The 20,682-nt window shown below is 44.9% G+C and overlaps 1 protein-coding gene across 8 annotated transcripts in view; it reads right to left on the bottom strand.

The window, feature by feature from the left end:
* Positions 1–20,682, bottom strand: part of FN1 (fibronectin 1) — a 167,549-nt gene that overhangs the window by 23,935 nt on the left and 122,932 nt on the right. For 4 of the 8 annotated variants that reach the window (XM_085644996.1, XM_085644994.1, XM_085644992.1 and 1 more), the window contains 7 exons: positions 12,282–12,551; positions 10,878–11,065; positions 9,738–9,825; positions 8,917–9,093; positions 7,948–8,037; positions 7,238–7,417; positions 6,476–6,565 (listed from right to left, as the gene is read on the bottom strand). In XM_085644996.1, coding sequence (XP_085501122.1) covers positions 6,476–6,565; positions 7,238–7,417; positions 7,948–8,037; positions 8,917–9,093; positions 9,738–9,825; positions 10,878–11,065; positions 12,282–12,551 — 1,083 coding nt within the window. The remainder of the gene's footprint in view (positions 1–6,475; positions 6,566–7,237; positions 7,418–7,947; positions 8,038–8,916; positions 9,094–9,737; positions 9,826–10,877; positions 11,066–12,281; positions 12,552–20,682) is intronic. The other 4 variants (XM_085644997.1, XM_085644995.1, XM_085644993.1 and 1 more) reach the window with 1 other exon arrangement.

A 20,682-nucleotide genomic window follows, 5' to 3' on the forward strand; every position in this document is an offset into this window, starting at 1 on the left:
GAAAAAGACCGGTAGCTCTGATTGGTTAAGGTGGAAAGGGGAAATCACTTTTGGGAGAAATTTAGGGTTTGTCTTAAGAACCACTTTGTTACGGTGTAGTTGTAAGAAAGGTTCCTCTAGTGTAAGGGCTTGTATTTCACTTACTCTTCGTAGGGAAGTGATTGCGATAAGGAAAGCTACCTTCCATGTTAGGAATTGTAATTCACATTTGTGCATAGGTTCAAATGGGGGACCCATAAGTCTTGTTAGAACCACATTGAGATTCCACACTGGGGAAGGTGGTAATCTTGGGGGAAGAATTCTTTTGAGACCTTCCATAAACGCTTTGATGGCTGGTACCTTAAAAAGGGACAGGTGTTGCCTGTTTTGCAAGTAGGCTGCTATGTGTAAACGTATAGAGGAATACGCTAGATTGCATCTTTGCAAGTGTAGTAGATAGCAAATGATGTTTTGGATGGAAGCATCCAATGGATGTATGTCATTATTAGCGCAGTAGATGGCAAATAGTTTCCATTTCGCGACATAACACGCTCTAGTAGTAGGTCGTCTGGCTTCCTTTATGATATTCATACAGTCTGGAGGGAGATTGAGGTATCCGAACTCTAAGACCTCAGGAGCCAGATCGCTAGGTTCAGTGTTTGAGGATCTGGGTGTCTGATTTCTCCATGGTTCTGGGTTAATAGATCCGGGGAGAGGCGTAGCCTTTGATGTGGAACTAAAGATAGTTCCAGAAGTGTGGTGAACCACGGTTGACGTGCCCAAGTGGGAGCTACTAGTATTAGTGTTAGCGACTGTTGTTTCAGTTTGCGTACCACAAATGGAACTAGTGGGAGAGGCGGAAAAGCGTACACAAATCTGCCTGACCAGTTCATCCATAGGGCATTGCCCTTCGACTGTGGGTGTGGAAACCTGGCGGCGAAGGTTGGGCATTTTGTGTTTTCGGGAGTGGCGAACAGGTCTAGGTCTGGTTGTCCCCATTTTTGGAAGAAGGGGAGTAGAACCTTGGGGTGTAATTCCCATTCGTGGATTTGCTGTGTGTGGCGATTTAGGAGGTCGGCCACCTGATTGTGGATCCCTGGGAGATGTTCTGCCAATAGGTAGATGTTTTGGGGAATTGCCCATCTCCAGATTTGCTGTGCCAGTTGGGACAGTTGGAGAGAATGTGTCCCTCCCTGTTTCTGTATATAATACATTGTCGTCATGTTGTCTGTGCGTATGAGGACAGTTTTGTTCTTTATGTGTACCTGAAAGGATTTTAGTGCTAGGAACACTGCTAAGAGTTCCAGGTGGTTGATGTGGAGCAGTTTGTTGACTGGTCCATCTGCCCTGAGTGGTATGGTGAAGGAGGTGGGCTCCCCACCCTGTGAGAGATGCGTCGGTAGTTAGCACAACTTGTAGAAGAGGCTCTAAGAACGGCCGCCCTTTGGACAGGTTGATGGTGTTCCACCATTTCAGTGAGCGACTGTCCACCAACACCAGATCGGTAAGTTGTCCGTGAGCTTGGTTCCACTGTTGTGCTAGACATTCCTGTAAGGGACGCATTTGAAGTCGTGCGTGTGGGACTATGGAGATGCATGACGCCATCATGCCTAGGAGCTGCATGAACACTCTTGCTGGAAGAGATGGATGAGTTTGAAATTGAGAGATGAGATTTTGTATACTGGCTATCCTGGCAGTGCTGGGATAAGCAATGGCTTTGGATGTATCTATGGTTGCTCCTAGATACTGGATGTAAGTGGGAAGGTTGTAGATGGGATTTGGGGTAGTTGATAGTGAATCCCAAATCGTGGAGAGTTTGAATCGTGCGATGAGTGTGGAGAATGCATTTTTGGTGAGTATTGGCTTTTATGAGCCAATCGTCCAGATAGGGGAAGACATGGATCTGTTGTCTTCTGAGGTGCGCTGCCACGACTGCTAGGCACTTGGTGAACACTCTGGGTGCTGTTGTTACTCCGAATGGGAGAACTGTAAATTGATCGTGTTGCCCATCTACCACAAATCGTAGATATTTTCTGTGAGCGGGATGCATAGGGATGTGAAAGTACGCGTCCTTGAGGTCCAATGTGGCAAGGAAGTCTCCCTGTTGTAAAAGTGGGAGGACTTGTTGGAGGGTGGTCATATGAAAATGATCCGAATGTATATACTGGTTTAGTAGTCTGAGATCCAGTATGGGCCTTAGTGTTTTGTCCTTTTTGGGAATGAGGAAGTATAGAGAATATACCCCTATTCCCTGATGTTGAAGAGGGACTGGTTCTATCGCATGTTTTTGTAACAGGGATTGAACTTCTTGTTTGAGGAGAGAGAGATGATGTGAGGACATTGGACGTTGTTTGGGCGGTATGTTTGGGGGGGGATTGTATGAGTTCGAGTAGCCAGACTGGATAATTTGTCTTACCCACCTGTCTGTGGTGATAGAAGTCCAGACAGGTAGGAATTGTTGGAGCCGCCCCCCGACCGGAGTGGAATGGTCTGGAGGGAGTGGTGGCAAGTCACTGTTTAGTGGCTGGGGAGGTGCGGGTATTATTGTTGTTGCCCCGCCCTCGACCTTTGTTATAGTTTCCCCGATAACCTACTCGGAAATATCCTCCGTTAGGGGATGTTTGTCCCGAATTTTTAAAGGTGGATGTGGTCTCAGTTCCCGTGTTTTTGGAGCCTCCTCTATAAAAGGAGCGACGAAAGGAACCCCGGGTTTGAGGAGACTGCAGTGCTCCCATAGACTTGGCAGTTTCATTATCCTTCTTCATTTTCTCTAATGCAGTATCCACTGCAGGGCCAAATAACTGCTCTTGGTTGAAAGGTTGAGCCAGAATTGCGGTTTGAACCTCCGGTTTAAAACCGGAAATACGGAGCCAGGCATGTCGTCTGAGTAAGACGCTAGTATTGACCGCCCTAGAAGCAGTGTCTGCCGCATCTAAGGCGCATTTAATGGAGGCATTAGAGATTAATTTGCCTTCTTGGATGAGGTCAGTGGCCTGGGACTTAAAGGGTTCAGGCAGATGTTGCATAAGGTCCTCAAGTTGGTCATAATGCGCCCTATCATACCGGGCTAACAGGGCCTGGGTATTCGCAATACGCCAATGGTTCGCCGCCTGTGCGGCGACCCGTTTGCCTGAGGCCTCTAAAAGTTTAGACTCTTTGTCCGGGGAAGGCGTTTCTCCAGTTGTCTGAGTTAACACGCTTCCTGGCATTTGATACGACCAAGGAATCTAAAGGGAGCTGGGCTTTAATGTATGCAGGGTCCTGCGGGGCTGGTCGGTACTTTTTTTCGATGCGTGGGTTGAGAACCCTAGCTCGAACAGGGTCTTTAAAGACTTCAGTGGCATGCTTTATAACCCCTTTAATCATGGGGAGAATGTGAACAGTTTTTTGTGACTGCTCAAAAGTATCGAGGAGAAAGTCCTCTTCAAGGGCGTCCGTGTGCATTGTGACGCCATGGAATGTTGCTGCCCTATTTATAAGTTGGACAAACCCTAAGTGGTCATCAGGAGGGGAGGGCTTGGAGGGGTAGGTAGTGGGGTCAGGCATGTCAGGTATTGGATAAGACCAGTCATCTACGGGTGCTGTGTCTGGGAACGTAAAAGGGTCGTTTGGATCAACAGGATCATTAAATAAATCAGGTTCCGCCCCTCCCCCCCCAAAGTCATCATTATCATCCTGTGGAGGAGGTGAATGATAGGGGGATGGTAAAGGTAAAGGAGGAGGAGGAGGAAGGGGGACGGGTTAGGAGGTAATAAAGGAGAGGAAGGACGAAGTGGTGAAGTAGCACAGTCCTTCTTCCGTATGGGAGCTGGAGGTGGTGTGATGTCCAGCTTCCGTTTCTTGTATGGGACGGGAGTCACATGTCCGGTTTCGGGATTGATGTAGATCCGCTTTTGAGTAGGATCTGGGTGAAAAAGTTCATCTGGCTCCGAAGGTGGTGGCGGTGATGACCGTTTCGGGTCTTTATGAACTTTTTTCGGCGTGGACGGATTTTTCGGCGCCGATGGATTTTTTGGCGCCGATGTCGAAGAACGTTTCGGCGCCGGTGGAGACTTCGGTGCCGAGGAACGTTTTGGTGCCGAAGGAGATTTCGGTCTTGAAGCCTGTTTCGGTGCCGACAGTGGAGTTTTCGGTGCCGAAGGTGTTATAGGTACAATCACATGAGATTTGCTCGAGCCCGAGCCACCTACAGGCTTAGAGGTCTTCGGAGCCGGGCCCGAGGGCGGGGCTTCTGAAGAGGATTTCCGGTCTCGACTGGGCCCAGCTGGCGGAGTCTTGACCAATGTCTTTTTGGATGGGACAGGGGCAGGGGGGTTGGTACTCACACGCTGCCCTGGAGTGATGAGGTCATCGGAATCGTCGGCCTCGGACACGATCGAGATCTTCGGTGTCATCTTCAGGAACATCCTGAGCAAAGATGTCCTCCGGTTCTGGAGCTGGTTTGGCCATGATATGGCGTCGAGCTCTTCGGTCCCGGAGGGTCTTCTTGGAACGGAAAGCGAAACAAGCTGGACAGGTCGATTCGTTGTGTTCCGGCGACAGGCAGAGGTTACAAACCTCGTGGTGATCACTGTGGGGGAACTTTGCTCCACACGGGGGGCATTTCTTGAAGGGTGTCCTGTCCATCAGCCGCTTCCGGAACCGGTCCGAGATGATGTCGATGGAAAGAAGATTGAAGAATTAAATCGATTGCTGGAAGTTATCTGCTGGAGCGGAAAAAAGTTCATCCGAACCCAATGGCGGAAAAAAACAATCTGACGATGGAGTGGATGCCCATGCGCACTGTTGTCCAGGGGAGGAGTCACCAACCTCGTGACCAAAGGCTTCTTCCGAAGACAACAACAACCTGCAATCATCCGAGCCAAACACCAGATGGCGATCTTATCCTCAGTGTGTGATCTGCAGCTCATATGCCTCGAACATGCTTTTAAGGGCCCTTGGGGGGTAAAAAGAAAAGCCCCAGAAATGGCATGGATGGCAGTGCAGAAGAGATACACTGGTACTAAAGTACATGAACACACACAGAGTGGTCTACGTGCCAGCTGTCAAATAGTTCAAATAGCTAAAGTAATCATGTACTATATTGCAGGTTTACCCTGCAGCAATATCTCAACTCTTCATGGGCTCACATCCTTAAATAAAGATTGAGTGACTGCGTATTAACGGCAGACTACTTCCGAGAGTAGTGAACTGCTTAAGAGTTATAGGCAGGCACCAAAAATACATTCTTTGTGCTTTAACAAAATACAGCAAACAGACCATTTCACACATTTATAGTCAAGTGAGCACGTTGCATCATCTAGCCAGCTGCCTAAGGAAATGGCAGGAAGCAAGTGGACTATCATGGTGCGCATGAAGACTTCTCTCGACTGAGTCCAGGGATTGCCATCAGGGACGACAGCGAGCTTAACTGACTGGAATGAAGGTGCAGCGAGAAGAAACTAGTAACAGTTAATTTTTACAGGTTCCCCAAGTTGTTTCTGCAGCGGATACACTGCCTGACCAGCATAAAATCTCCAGACAGGTGGATCAGGTGACAGTCCAGATGGAATGGCAACTGAGATTAAAAATCTATGAAGTGGTTGGATATGTTAGGTCTCCCAAAAACAACACTCAAAGCAGAGGAATGTGCCACAAACCCTCATACCAGACCCTCAAATTTGGCAATTTAAGCAAGCACAGTTCCGCTATATCCTTGGAAAAATACATTGATTTAAAGAACTATTGGTAGAGGGATAAGCCTAAAGAGGGGTCAACATGAACCCCATGACCGTAAACAGACTAGGTGGAACATGCTATATGCTATTTAAGACTGGAAGAAATAACCAACAAGCAGAAAAAGGAAAATGCTACTAACCATATGCATATGTTCTTGGCAAGAACGGATGCATACGGGTAAGTAGCATTTTCTGTTCGAAGCATATGAGCTGTAGACCGTATACTTGTGCATTACACATGGACATCCTTTTCTATTTCTTACTAACTCCATCATAAACCTCCATGGCAAAACAATCTGGAGATGGAGTTGATGCCCATGCACACTATCGTATTAAGGAGGAGTCATCTACCTCGTGACTACAAAAGACTTCTTCCAAAACAAAAACAAACTGCAAACATCCGAGCCCATCGCCAGATGGCGATCTATGCACAAGTATACGATCTACAGCTCATGTGCCTCGAACATATGCTTTACAAAATGCAGGTCTATAAGCCAGAGTAACTCAATTTGCTGACTGGGTTATAATGATGAACTTCCAGGCAAAAAGTACCACTTGTATAGTATAAAAAAAAATAAAAAAAAACACAATAAAACACAATCCAGACCGTGTTTGTTCAGCCTTTACAAGGCTCATTTTGAGGAAAGGATTAATGCCTGTTGAGAAACAATTTGGCTTAAGCTATCACCTAGGCATGCTTTCTACCTCTACCGTAACATTTCCATGATCACATTCAATCATGGTGCTTTCTAAGGCCCAAACTGCAAGATGATATTTACCAGTCCTTTTTCTGCCGACCAGTGGTTCGCTCTTGAAGTTGCTCCGAACAGCAATAATATAAATCGTGTACTCTGTTCCGGGTTCCAGATCTGTTGAAATAGTTAAAATGTAATAAAAAAGCTGTAGACTGTCCTGATTAAGACTACTGGTGCACAACCGCCCTTCCCACATGCCCCAGATTTATTTCCCTTTTCGTCCCCCTCCCCCCACAATGAACCCAATTGATCTCTTTAGCACATCCAAGTCTCCCGACCCGCAACCCTGCTGAAAGTGAACAAAAAGCCTCAATTAATAAAGACTAATTTCAAAAGAAAAAAGAATGAAAATTGAGCTAGCGGTTATGCCAGACATGACTGGAAAATCAAGATAGGACAGTCGGCCAATTTAAAGGAGATTAACAAAGTGCCAGTTAGAATTCACTTATACTTATTAAATCAGAACAAATCACATTATACAGCAGAACTATTTATCCCGGCCTAATCTGGTCAATCGAAGCATGGAGTCTTCTAGCCTTTGGGATCCAAGGAGTGATTTATTGTGGGGCAGTCAGTCTCAATTTCTAGTAATATCTACATAAGCTACATTAAGCACGCAACTGATCTAATTGTTTAATCAATATTAAGACATTTAAAATCACTTGAATCATCTGGCGCCCAATCGGCTGCTCTCAAGAAGAAAACAAAACTGGTTGAGCACTTGCAAATTCTGCATTTTTCACACTATTAGAGAAGAAAGTAGTTATACACAGGCACAGTTCTTACTTGTGATTGTGGCTTCTGTGGCAGTAGGTTGAGGTCGTGGGAATACTTCTCTAACGGGTCCTCCTGGTTTCTCATACTTGATGATATATCCAGTCAGTTTGGAGCGAGGAGGTTGCCAAGAGAATAGCAGGGAGTTGCCGGTGGTAGTCAAGAATCTCAGGTTTGAAGGAGAATCAACAGCTTGGGGGGGGGGGGGGGGGAAATGGTGGGAGGAGAGGGTAAAGGTTACAAACCTTTGAATTCAAAATGCACACACGGTAGACAACTGCAGAACAAATCAACTACGTGCTACAAGATAATTTGGTAGTTTTAGTGAAACATGGCAAAGAAAGCATTTAACAAGTCAATGCAACCAGCCGTCAAGTCAGCAAGGAGTACTGCAATGATGCCAAAAATGTATAAGTAATGGGTGAATAGAAAATAGTATACACATTAGTTTAGGAGCTGTGCCCTGCACTAAACCTCCTCAAACTACTTTTATTTAGATGTTCACTAGGCAGTGGCAAGAAACCTGAATATGAAATGGTAAAGTGGTTGCCCTTCCTTAGAAGTGTAAAGGAATTCTTTAACAGAAGCATAAATGTGTGTGTGTGTGGGGGGGGGGGGGGGGGGGGGAGAACCAACCAAAAGCAGGATTATTCCACAATGAAATTTTCATTTCAGATTGCAAGTGGTGTCAGTGACACCCTTCTTCGATTAGGGGTACTTACCTGTTGTTGCATCGATAGTAACTGGAGAGCTGCGAGCGTTATCATTCAGGGTGTAGATGTGGATCTTGTAGTCCGTACCTGGCTGCAGGCCTGTAGTTTAGGTACAAGTTTGTTACACACCATTTAAGGTCACATCTCAAAAATACAATCTTTCACTTTATTAGCCCACTCTGTAATCAAACTTATCTACTCAGGATTACTGAAATTACTAGAGTTTGAGAATAATTGGTCTTGTAGACTGAAAGCACAAAAGATGAGATGAAGGAATTATAACAGTTAGATCAGGTGTACCCAATTTAGCTAAAGTAGATATGGATCCATTCTGGAGATCTAGGATAAACTTAGATTATAGGAATTATTTACGGTTATCCTCAGTGTATGTGAATTGAAAAATGTAAAATAATTAGCGGTGCTGGGCCACATGGACCTATACCGGAGCACACAAACTCACTCCGACTCCACCCCTTAACCCAACGCCTAAATGAGTCAGAACTTAAACGGATGGTATTGAAATTTCCTGGTTTGCCACTGTAGGTGGTGTGAGCTGATTGCTAGCCAAAGGTTATATGCCTTGTTTGTAGAGCACAAAGTTGTAGTGTTGCTTATTTCGGTAATAGTGGTGCTATGTGTGAGGCTCCGATAGGTCTCCAAACTTACAGCTGCAACTGGAGCATTCAGACCTGGTTTCGTGTCACATTAGATACAAGCCAGAACATGTATGCATGGCTGCCAAGTCGCATTTTGCGATATGCAGGGCTACCAAGATATGCATGGTACATGAATCTATAATATATGGAGGCACAAAATACACCTTTAAAGTGACTCCTGTGCTACAGGCCCTGCTACTCTATTACAAAAATAATTTCTGCAATCACTATTTTTGATTATGGTCGCTGATCTCTTTAGTGATTAACTGACGAGACTGCCATAAGTATTAAATACTTTAATCTGCAACAATGAAATACTTGCCAGTGATGACATAGGTTCGTAGGTCAGGGCTGATCGTCCGCTGGATTGGGTTCTGACCTCCTGCAGGGATTGCATCAATATGGAAGCCAGTGATGGTTTCAGTCTTGGTACGCCATGTTAATGTTATGGTTGTCTCTGTGACATCTGTGATACGGGGCCTACGAGGTGGACTGACATCTGTAAAGAAAAAAAAGCAGGGAAAATTAGATATGTGATTAACCTGCCCCAAGTGATGAATAGATTGTGGAATTGAAAAATCACAGCAGGACTGAAGTCTGTACAGTATATAGACCCCTGTAATTTACACACCATTTCACAAATCTGGCACTAAACCGATTACTTACTCCTCATGCTTTCAATTGCCACATTAACACCTCTGGCACAGAACATTCCCTCTGGCTAAGAAAATATGGGCCATGTCCTACCAGGCCAATTTGTGTGAACTAATACGTGTACTGCATCAGCGTTCCAAGCCCATCTGATCCTGGATGAATCCCAGACTCTAGAACTAGCTACCCCTGGAGGATTGAATGGATAAATTGGGGAGTCTCTTTAGACAAGTGAAGTGCAGAAGCATCTGTGGAAAACCGGCAAAGCAATTTATAGTAGCCAGTAACCACGGATGGCTCCTGGAGCCATAGGAATTGCCTAGCTAACATAGGAGCCACATACTCAAGGTTGATAATTATACTTTAAGAATAAACGTTTCTATATAGTCCATTCCAGAATTACCCAAGACCATTTAAGGCCACCAGAATCAGATACCACTGAAAGGCATCCTAAACGGATGTTGGTGGAGACACAATGTATGGACCACCTACTTTCTTGAGTAGACACTATTCCTTGAGCGGGCCGGCTAGTCAGGGAGTCCTTCAGAGCATAGACATTGACTTCATACTTGGTTGCTACCTGGAATGAAATTAAATATAAAGTATACTTTTAAAACCCATTCAAAAAAAAAAAAAAAATCAAAATCATTCTTTATCACTAAATAAAAAAAACAGATGTAAAGTTGTTAAAGAAAAGGCTTGTATAGGACCCACAATACGTACCAGAGGACTATCATGATCTAGCTAAAATCAAGCTTTTTGGGCTAAGCAGAGACTTAAGAAAATTACACCAAGGGCGTTTAGGACTAAATCTAGCCAACAAGCTCAGATGACTAGGAGATAAGGTTTCTACTGTCCCGGTAAACAAATAGTTTTACATTTAGAACAAACTGGGAACTTTAGACCAGGTCGGATAATCAGAAATGGTTCATATTTTTTGTAAAAATGTTAATGTTTATGGTTCATACACCATAATCAGGTGGTGGTTGGCTAGATTACTTCTATCTGAATTCTGTGTTGATGTTAGTACTCCTGCACCTCTCCCCTCACCCATTCTGAACAGTCTACCAGAATGATTCATGTATGACTCTTGACCGATTCTATTCATATTAGTGGACCATTTTTATTGCTTTGCATCTAATCTTGGTACTGGGGCTGTTGATGAAGTTCAAGTTGCAAGAGTAACAGACCAGCATTAAATGCCATACAGATGGCACTCCACTACCAAAGACACCTTCCTGGACCCAGATTTCTTTACCCCCAAACCTATAACGCAACGTCCCAACTCTCTCCTTACTCAGACTCATTAAGAAACAAGAGTTGCAAAGGCCTTTACATCCACCTTCAGGAACCTAGTCCTACCACTGAATGCAAACCGTGCAAACAGTAGTACTACTACACCATGCTTTGTGGACACAGCTAGAACTGGTTAGGACTTTTTCAAAATCAGAGACTGCCAAACAGCACTAACCTGCCGATATATGCCCAGTTCCCGAAGAAGGTCATCACTGAACAAACAGATAATAGAAGTGTAATGTTCCTTTGTGCTAAAAACCTTCAACTGATATACCAGAATCACAATTAAGTATCTGTAACAAACAAGGTTCTATCAAGCCAAAACAAAGGATTTACCATCAACCCAGTTACAATTGCAGAGGTGCTATCTGGAGAAAGATTGATCTCCTTCATTGGCCCAGTCTTTTCCTTGGGGTGGACTCGCACGCGGTAACCAGTGAGCTGCACGTTGGGAGGGCGCCAGCTCACCGTGACACCAGTTGGGGTAATCTGCGTAAACAGCAGGTTTGTTGGGGGAGAAATTGCTGTAAAGAAAAACAGCGGTTAGCAAAATATTTAATTTATGTTAAGCCTGCAAGACTCCAAAACAAAAAAAAGAACCAGCTGTGTCATTTAGAACTAGTAAAATATCACTTTTTACGTGGGAAGAGTGCTACTAACAGTCCCCAGATTGCTTTTTGAGGTCATTTACAATGCAGTAAATGCGGTTATCGCTCCAGAAAAAGCAGCATCCCATTTATAACAGACTATCGTTTAACCAACTATTTCAAAATGCTATGCCAAGGAGGAGTGGTGTACTGTAATTTTGCGCCTTCACTTCATAAATATTCTTCACAAATCTGAAATAGATTTCCACCATTTAGTACACAAAATCTTGGACGGGGACATTCCATCCATCTCACAGCCAAATTAAAGTTTTCTGCGCCATTAAGTAATTTGGCTTGTACACAGAGTAGAAGGTTGCCATTATCCTCTTCTGCCACCATGTGGCCGTACAATACAGACTTACACGGATACTTGCAGTGTCACAACTCTTGCATATGATCAAAATTCTGGTGGTAATGCTGGCATCAACAATACGCTTTATATGAATAATTTCACTATCATTGCACGAGGAGTTTGGTTGTGGATGTGCAACATGCCACCAGAAGACTACACGCGTTTCACCTTTAGGGTTTCTTCCTCACTGCAGTGAAGTCCTTAAAGGCTCATACACTCTTACAATCATTAAGTGAATACATCAGGTAAAGCATTCAGAGTGGGGTACGGTGTAGGTATAAATAAAACGAAACTTCTAGTGCATAATTCATTTTTTTCAAGAAAGGACAGCATAGATGTGGGTGGTGCATCATTTTGAATTAGCAAACTGTTTACAGTGCCTACTACATTCGGTTTGGGATGCAACTGTACAAGTATCTCTTTTGCAATAATTTCAAGAGCTTCAAAACAAAACATGGTACTTCTAAATCAAGCTGCTTAATTTATTTTAAAATCAGTTGTGTCTGGTCCAAATGCAGTTTGAGGGCAACTGGCATGGTTTATAATGTTTGTTGCAAAGGCTGCCCCATAATATCACATGGACATCATGATTTGATAGCACCAGACAGGGAATTTTCTTGTACAGAAAGCTCACAATTACCGATACTAGCGTTTAAGCTGGCATATAAATGAGTTGCCTTAGAAAAGAGACCCTAGTCAAGCCCTCTCATCAGAACAAGCATGGCAGCAATAAAGGTATACCTGTGACCTGAGTTCCTATCAGCGGCTGACTTTCCATGTCATCGTGGAACGCCACAACACTAACGGTATACTCTGCACCCGGTCGAAGGCCGTGCAGCTGTGCAGTATCTTCATCCCCTTTCGGTGCAGGGACTATCTCGTGAATCCCATCTTCTGGGCTTGAGTAGGTCACCTTGTACCCGGTGACCTGCCCCTTAGGGCTTTCCCAAGCTAGTTTGATGGAATCGACATCCACCTCGGTGAATGCCAGTCCTTTAGGGCGGTCAATGTCTGTTAGGCAAATTAACGTTGATAAATTAGCAGAGTAAGCAAAAGGCAGGCAGAGACCAGAGGAAAATGAAAGTAGAGAGTAGGGGGGGGGCAGAAAAATTAAGAGGTAGATAAAAGCAGTATTACATGCAAAGCAATTTTCTGTAATGGATTCATTTTGATTGGCAAGATAAAATTTAATCCAATATTGCAAATGACTTCAAAAGGTGGATTGAGACTGGAAAATGGCCATCACAAGAGCACCAAAGTAGTGTGGCAGAAGAACAAAAACGGAGTAGAATCCATCCTATTTCACTGCCATTATAGTAGTAGCTGATCCATTATTACAGGCACTTTTATATACACAAAAGTGCAACCATCCAAAAGAATTTACTTCAAAATTTTGATTTTTTTTTAATCCACCAACTTAAAAATCTGTTGTGCATGGAAGAGTCCAAATTTCTAAGTCATTTGCATTATTGTGTTAGCCGTACAAGGTGGACACATTTTGTACTGGATGAGGGATGTTGAAATCGATCTACAGCTCTATAAAGGCAAAACAATCAAGAAATCACCACTGCACATCTAGTCACCAAAAAGGGCAAGGAAAATAAATAATTTTCTGCACAGGGATATTTTAAGAAAAGGAAAATTGATTAAGCAGAAGCGCCCCAGCAGCTGAAGCCCGTGTGTTTTTAAACAGACTGTCCAACCTGGAACAGTCTATGCTGTGATACCAAATATGTTTCCTGAAAAACGGTTGTATAACATCCAATTATTTTCCTAGGAATTAGTCCAGAGCTTGTGAAATCTATCCAGTGGATGTGCCAAACTACTTCCCACAATGCTGGTACTCCTATCAGCCATAACATTTAAACTTCACACAATCACGTTAATATGGATGGCCATTAATAATGTTAAATCAAATTTCAAAATGTTTTTAGTAAAAATAAAAAGGAAAATGCTACTTACCAGTATGCATATGTTCTTGGCATGTAGAGCTGCAGATCTACACATTGTGCATAGATCGCCATCTGGTGTTAGGCCTGGATGTTTGCACTTGTTTTTGTCTTGGAAAGTCTTTGGAAGTCAAGAGGTATGAGACTCCTCCTTTGGATCATAGTGCGCATGGGCTTCAGCTCCATCCTCAAATTGTTTTTCGCCAGCAGGGAAAAGATGGAGCTTAGTAAGAAACAGGAAAGAAGCCCATGTGTGGTGTATCTAAATAAGATAATACTGGAAGTAAGATAATACTGGAACAGATAAAGGTAGCCATGGAGGCGGGTGGGCGTGTGTAGATCTGTAGCTCTACAAGCCAAGAACAGATGCATACTGGTAAGTAGCATATTCCGCTCGAGGCATATGAGCTGCAGATTACACTGCATAGATTGTAAAGCAGTATCTACCCCTTGCGGTGACCACCAGTATCTGTTGCAGTAGTTTGAAATAGTGTTTTGAGTACAGCCTGGCCCACACTAGCAGGTTTAGTTTGCACATCAACAGTAGTGTTTAGTAAATGTGTGTGGTGTAGACCATGTAGCTGCTCTGCAGAGATCTAAAGGAATGTTTCCTAAAAATGCCATTGAAGCACCTATCCTTCGTGTAGAGTGGGCTTTAGGAGGAACAGATAATCTACGTTTTGCTTTATGGTAACAAATCTGTATGCATTTGACAATCCACCTAGCTATCCCAGATTTTGATATGGGGTTGCCTTTGTGTGGTGGTGAGAAAGACACGAATAATTGTTTGGTCTTACGAAAGGGTTTTGTTCTCTATGTAGTATAGTAGTGCTCTTTTGACATCTAAGGTGTGAAGAGCTCTTTCTGCAACGGTTTGTGGCTGCGAGAATACAGGCAGCTCTACAGATTGAGCTGTAAGGGAGAAATTACTTTAGGGAGGAATTGAAGATTAGTCCAGAGAACAACTTTATTAAGATGCATCTGGAGAAAGGGTTCTTGAATGGTTAGTGCTTGGAGTTCACCAACTCTTCGTAGAGAAGTAATGGCTACGAGGAAAGCAGTTTTCCATGTTAAGAATTGTAGCTCACATTTATGTAGAGGTTCAAATGGAGGCCCCATTAGTCGTGAGAACGATGTTTAAATTCCACACAGGGGATGGTGGTACTCTGGGGGGAATTATTCTCTTGAGTCCCTCCATAAAGGCCTTTATGGCAGGTACTCTGAAAAGTGAGAGGTGCTGTCTATTTTGTAGATATGCTGCTATGGCAGCAAGATGCAATCTGATAGAGGTATAGGCTAGGTTGCATCTTTGGAGGTGTAGTAAGTAGCCTATGATGTGTTGGATAGACACATCTAGGGGACTAGTGTCGTTATGGCAGTATACTACGAATCTCTTCCACTTGGCTGCAGAGCATGCTCTAGTGGTAGGCAGTCTACCTTAAATTTCTTCCTGACTGTATGAATGTCAAAGAAGCTAACCAAATTCTAGGATTTCAGAAGCCAGATTGCTAGGTTGAGCTGGGTCTGGGTCTTGGATCTCTCCATGGTTCTGGGTTAACAGGCATGGAGAGAGGTGTAGTTTTTGGTGCGGAACTACTGAGTTCCAGCAGTGTGGTGTACCATGGCTGTCTGGCCCAAGTTGGAGCAACTAGGATGAGCGTTAATGAGTGTTGCTGTAGTTTGCGCACCACTAGTGGAATGAGTGGGAGAGGCGGAAAAGCGTACGCAAATCTGCCTGACCAGTTCATCCATATCGCATTGCCTTTGGACAATGGGTGAGGATACCTGGCGGCGAAGTTTGGGCATTTGGTGTTTTCTTGGGTGGCGAAGAGGTCTGTGGTTGCCCCCAAATCTGAAAAAACAGTTGAAGAACTTGTGGATGAAGTTCCCACTTGTGGATTTGTTCTGTTTGACGGCTCAGGAGATCGGCTATTGTGTTTGACTCCTGGGACATGTTGGGCTAGGAGAAAGATGTTCTGAGGTATAGCCCACCTCCATATGCACTGTGCAAGGAGAGAGCTGCAGAGTGTCCCACCTTGTTTTTGGATAGAATACATGGCTGTCATGTTGTCGGTGCGGACTAAGACAGTCTTGCCCGATATTTGTTTTTGAAATGCTTTTAAGGCTAGGAATATGGCTAGTAACTCCAAGTGGTTGATGTGGAGTAACTTTTGTTGAGGTGTTCTCCTGCCCTGCATGGTGTGATGTAGTAGGTGAGCTCCCCCAGCCAGAGAGCGATGCGTCCTCTGTCATGACTATTTGAGGAACTGGCTGGAGGAACGGTCGCCCTTTGGCAAGGTTCTTGGTGTTCCACCACTGCAGAGAGCGATGGGTATGACCACCTACCAACACTAGATCTGTTAGCTGACCTTGAGCCTGGTTCCATTGGCGTGCTAAGCACTCTTGGAGGACGCATCTGGAGTCTTGCATGAGGCACTATGAATATGCAAGAGGCCATCATCCCTACGAGTTACATGAACACTTGAGCTGGAAGAGTGTTACGGTTGGAATTTGGTGTGAAGAGCTTGGATGCTCGCTATCCTGGCTGGAGAGGGATAGGCGAGAGCTTTTGAGGTGTCTATTGTGGCACCAAGATATTGTTGCATGTGGGATGGTTGCAACTGGGACTTGGGATGATGTATTGTGAACCCCAGGTTGTGAAGTTGATGAATAGTGGCGAGAGTGTTGTACACACCGATTGTACGATATGGCTTTTATAAGCCAGTCTATATATGGGAAGACATGTATGTGTTGTCTTCTTAGATGTGCTGCCACTACTGCTAGGCACTTGAACACTCTTGGTGCTGTGGTGACTCCGAATGAGAGTACCTTGAATTGATAGTGCTGACCGTCCACTACGAATCTGTGATTTTCTGCGAGTGCTGTGAATGGGAATGTGGAAATAGGCGTCCTTGAGGTCTAGAGTAGCAAGGAAGTCGCCCTGGGAAAGCAGAGGGAGGACCTGCTGAAGTGTGACCATGTGGAAGTGGTCTGAATGTATGTATAGATTTAGGGGTCTGAGGTCTAAAATAGGCCTTATAGATCCGCCCTTTTTTGGTATGAGGAAATATAGGGAATAGACTCCCTTTTGTTGGTGCAAGGGAAATGGTTCTATTGCACTTTATTGTAGGAGGGAGAGTACCTCCTGTTTTAACAGTAACAGATGTTCTTGTGACACTGGACAGTGTTTGGGTGGTATGTTGGGGGGGGGGGGGGGGGGGGTGGATGTTAGTTCGAGACAGTAGCCTGATTGAATGATTTTGTGGACCCAACTGTCTGAAGTGATGTTTATCCAGGCAGGGAGAAATTGGTGAAATCTTCCCCACGACTGGAATGGGGTAGGTGTGAAGGCAGAGCGAGAGTTGTTATTTTTTCCTCTGCCTTTGCTGTTATTCCCCCTGTAACCACCCCTTTGGTAACCTCTAGTAAAGGTGGATTGTGCGGGAGCTTTGTAAGAGGTGGAGGGGCTATCAGAGGAGTAGCCTCGATGGGTGCCTCTAAAGGATGGGCGACGAAAAGACCTTCTGGGAGCTTGCGATTGCAAGGCTCCCATAGATTTGGCGGTGTCTGTATCCTTCATTTTTTCGAGGGATACATCTGCATTGGGCCCAAATAGGTGTTGCTCATCAAAAGGCTGATTAAGTATAGAACTCTGTACCTCTGGTATAAAACCCGATAGACAAAACCAGGCATGCCTGCGCAAAAGAACACTGGTGTTGATAGCCCTTGAGGCAGTGTCTGCTGCATCTCAGGCAAAGCAAAATGGAGGGGTTAGTGATGGTCTTACCCTCTTGGATTAGTTCACTGGCCCTATTTTTGTATTTGTCAGGGAGGTGTTGCATTATGGACTCGAGTTCGTCATAATGTGCCCTGTCATATCTGGCTAGGAGCGCTTGGGTGTTAGCAATGCGCCAAATATTTGCTGCCTGCGACGCTGTGCGCTTGCCAGAGGCATCTAAGAGTTTCGATTCCTTGTCTGGTGGTGGTGCGTCACCTGACGTTTGGGAATTTGGCCTCTTCCTGGCATTAGTGACTACTAGAGAGTCTAGTGGTGCAGGGCCCTTAATGTATACTGGGTCAGTAGGGGTAGCCTTGTATTTCTTTTCTATTCTTGGGTTGATGACCTGAGCCCTGACGGTGTCTTTAAAGATCTCTGGTGTGTGCTTAATGACCCCTTTAAGCATGGGCAGTGTTGAGGTAGACCTTTGTGTGGTGTCAAAGGTATCCATTAGAAAATCCTCCTCTACTGGATCTGTATGTAGAGCTACCCCGTGGTATTGGGCAGCTCTTTGAAGGAGCTGGTTGAATCAGATATTGTCCTCTGGGGAGGGGGTGGGGGGCCTATAGGTATAAATATCATCCTGTGGGGTGTAAGGGACATCTGGGACACTAATCATCCCAGGGGTCAGGGGAGGAGTAGGGTCCCCAAGGGGTTCATCGTCCGCACCTCCCCCTGCCTCATCTGAGGCGTTATCTATTGGGGTAGGTGATGGTGTGGGGGTGTGGTGGGGAGGAAGAGAAGGAACCCTTAATGGAGAGGTAGCAAAGTCTCTTTGGTGGCGGTGCAGGCATGTTTAGTGGTCTTTTCCTGATGCTGAGCCATGACCAGTCTTGGGGTCCTTCATTAGAGTCTTTTGGGCAGGATCTGGTCGAAACAGTTCTGTGGGAGACAGATCCTTCGGAGCCTAGAGCTTCGGAGTTGTAAGTTTTTTGGGCGTCAACTCGGTAGCGGTTCTAGGCTTGGAAGTGTCTTTATGAGTTGGAACCGGTTGCTGTTTAAGGTTCCGAGGTTTGGAAGTATCGGGGCCTTTCGACGGGTGTTTTTAGTCGGCTCCGAGGGTGTTGTCAGTGCAGAGGAACTGGTGCTAGCCTTCGATGCGGAGTGCTTCGATGTGGGAGCAGCAGTCGGCGTGGATGAGGTCGATGACGCTTTTTTCTTCGGTGCAGGATGTTCGGTACCGAGGGTAGGCTGACTCGAGCCCAAGTCGCTTAGGGGCTTACTAGGCTTCTTTACCGGGCCAGAAGGCGGGGCATGGGAAGCAGTGTCACGGTGTGCACCTGGGCCCGAAGGTGGAGGTGGTACCGATGCCTTTTTGGATGGTGTCGAGGGGGTGGGTGGGTCGGGGTCGACGTCTGTACTCACGGCCCTTTGAGCTGGAGCGATGTCTTAGACGGTGGAATCATCTGCTTCGGAGGCGCGGAGGATGGCTTCCTCGACTGCTCCGGAACATAGACGCACTCTTGAAATGTCGTCGGGGATCGAAGATGAGCGCGCCATTGTCCTTCGAGCTAGTCGGTCCCGGATGGTCTTTTTGGAATGGAAGGAGGCACAAGCTGGACAGTCTCTGGCCTCGTGCTCCGGTGACAGGCAGAGGTTGCACACCTCATGTAGGTCGGTGTGGGGAAAATTCAACCCACATTGAGGACACTTTAAATGGCGTCCTTTCCATGAGCCGGAGATGAGGCCCGGGTAGGCCAGAAGGCCTTTGTCGACAACCGGAATCGAAGACTTCGAAGTTGAGGGGTCGCGTGTGGCTGGAAACGCCATCAAAAACAATAGTCGAGATGGGAAGGATTGCGCTTCGAAATAGAAAACCGTTAACAGTTCCGAACTGGAACGCGAGAACACATCCGAGCCCGATGGCGGGAAAATACAATCTGAGGATGGAGCCGAAGCCCATGCGCACTATGATCCAAAGGAGGAGTCACATACCTCGTGACTTCCAAAGACTTTCCAAGACAAAAACCAGTGCAAACATCCGGGCCCAACACCAGATGGCGATCTATGCACAGTGTGTTACCTGTAGCTCGTATGCCTCGAACATACTGTTTATACTCATTACGTTCTGTATTCAAATTAAAATCTTCAAGTAATATTGATGCATACAAACATGAAACATTTCATTCAATGAATACAGCATTTAAAAAAGGACACTAGAAAAGCCAACACGTTTTGGGATGTAGTCTTCAGCGCAGATCATTTGTATGGACCTTAATTAGGTCGAGCCTAGTGCAGCGTGCATGCGCTGCTCTAAGAGAGGACCTTTAGAAATCAGTCTGCACTTTAAGCACTCGTGCTTGTGGTGGCATCCACCTTGCGGGAGCAAGCAGTGGTGCACAGGGGCCATCTGTTTGTAATTAACGTGGCCGCGCGCACTTGTTTATATTTCACTACTTTCCCTTCCACTGCCTGTCTCACCCTTGCCCTCCCTGGTCAAGATTCCTTTTAAACAGCTTTGTGGCTTTTTGATCTCTGCCAATTACTGTGCTACATATCTAGCAGCTGTACTAAAAAAACAAAAACAAAAAAAAAAAACAAAAAAAAAAAATCGTACTTTGTTAAAAATATCTGCTAGCATGTATTTTTGTATAATACATTAAAACAGGGGCTGCTCTCTACACCATATAAACAAGCGCTCTCTCCTAGCACATGCTGCCTCTTCTCAAATTATGGGAAGGATGAAACTTAGAGTCAGCCCTGCTTCAATTTGAACCTGAGGCTGCTGTGTGCTCACAGATTTCTGGGGCAATATGTTCTTAATTAGCGTGGCCAGTCCTGCTTCTCTATCTTGGTTTACTGTCTCTCCCCTGCCTGTCTCGCCCTCCGTTAACCGTCTCCACCTAACCAAGTTTGAGGCTTGTTGATCACTGCCAATAACAATCACTTAATCTCCCCGTGCCTACCCTGGTTTTATTTGTTTACATTTATTTTTATAACGTTACTGGTGCACATTATCAACTCACATTAAACAGGGGCTGCTCTCTACACACACCATATAGACAAGCGCTCTGTCCTAGCACATGCTGCCTCTTAAGTTATAGGAAGGATGAAACTTCGAGTCAGCCCTGCTTTAATTTGAACCTGTGGCTGCTGCGTGTGCACAGATTTCTGGGGCCATCTACAATGCCACCACAAGTGCACAATACTGAAACATCAATCTATGGATATTAGCAATGAACTTCTAATAGACTGGTTTATGATCAATACAGATGTGGAAGACTTATCCGATGCACTTATGCCATATTTACCACAGACCTGTGAAGTAATATTTTGCAATGACATTACAAAAATATTAAAAGATATTGCAACAGAATGAATATATTTATAAAACATGTATAAATGTACATAAATATTTTTTCCACTCAGCTTACTTCAATAAAAATGTTAACTAAGCATTCTTGCAATAAAATTT

Source organism: Triturus cristatus, chromosome 3_1, assembly GCF_964204655.1.
Source record: "Triturus cristatus chromosome 3_1, aTriCri1.1, whole genome shotgun sequence".
Lineage (NCBI taxonomy): Eukaryota > Metazoa > Chordata > Amphibia > Caudata > Salamandridae > Triturus > Triturus cristatus.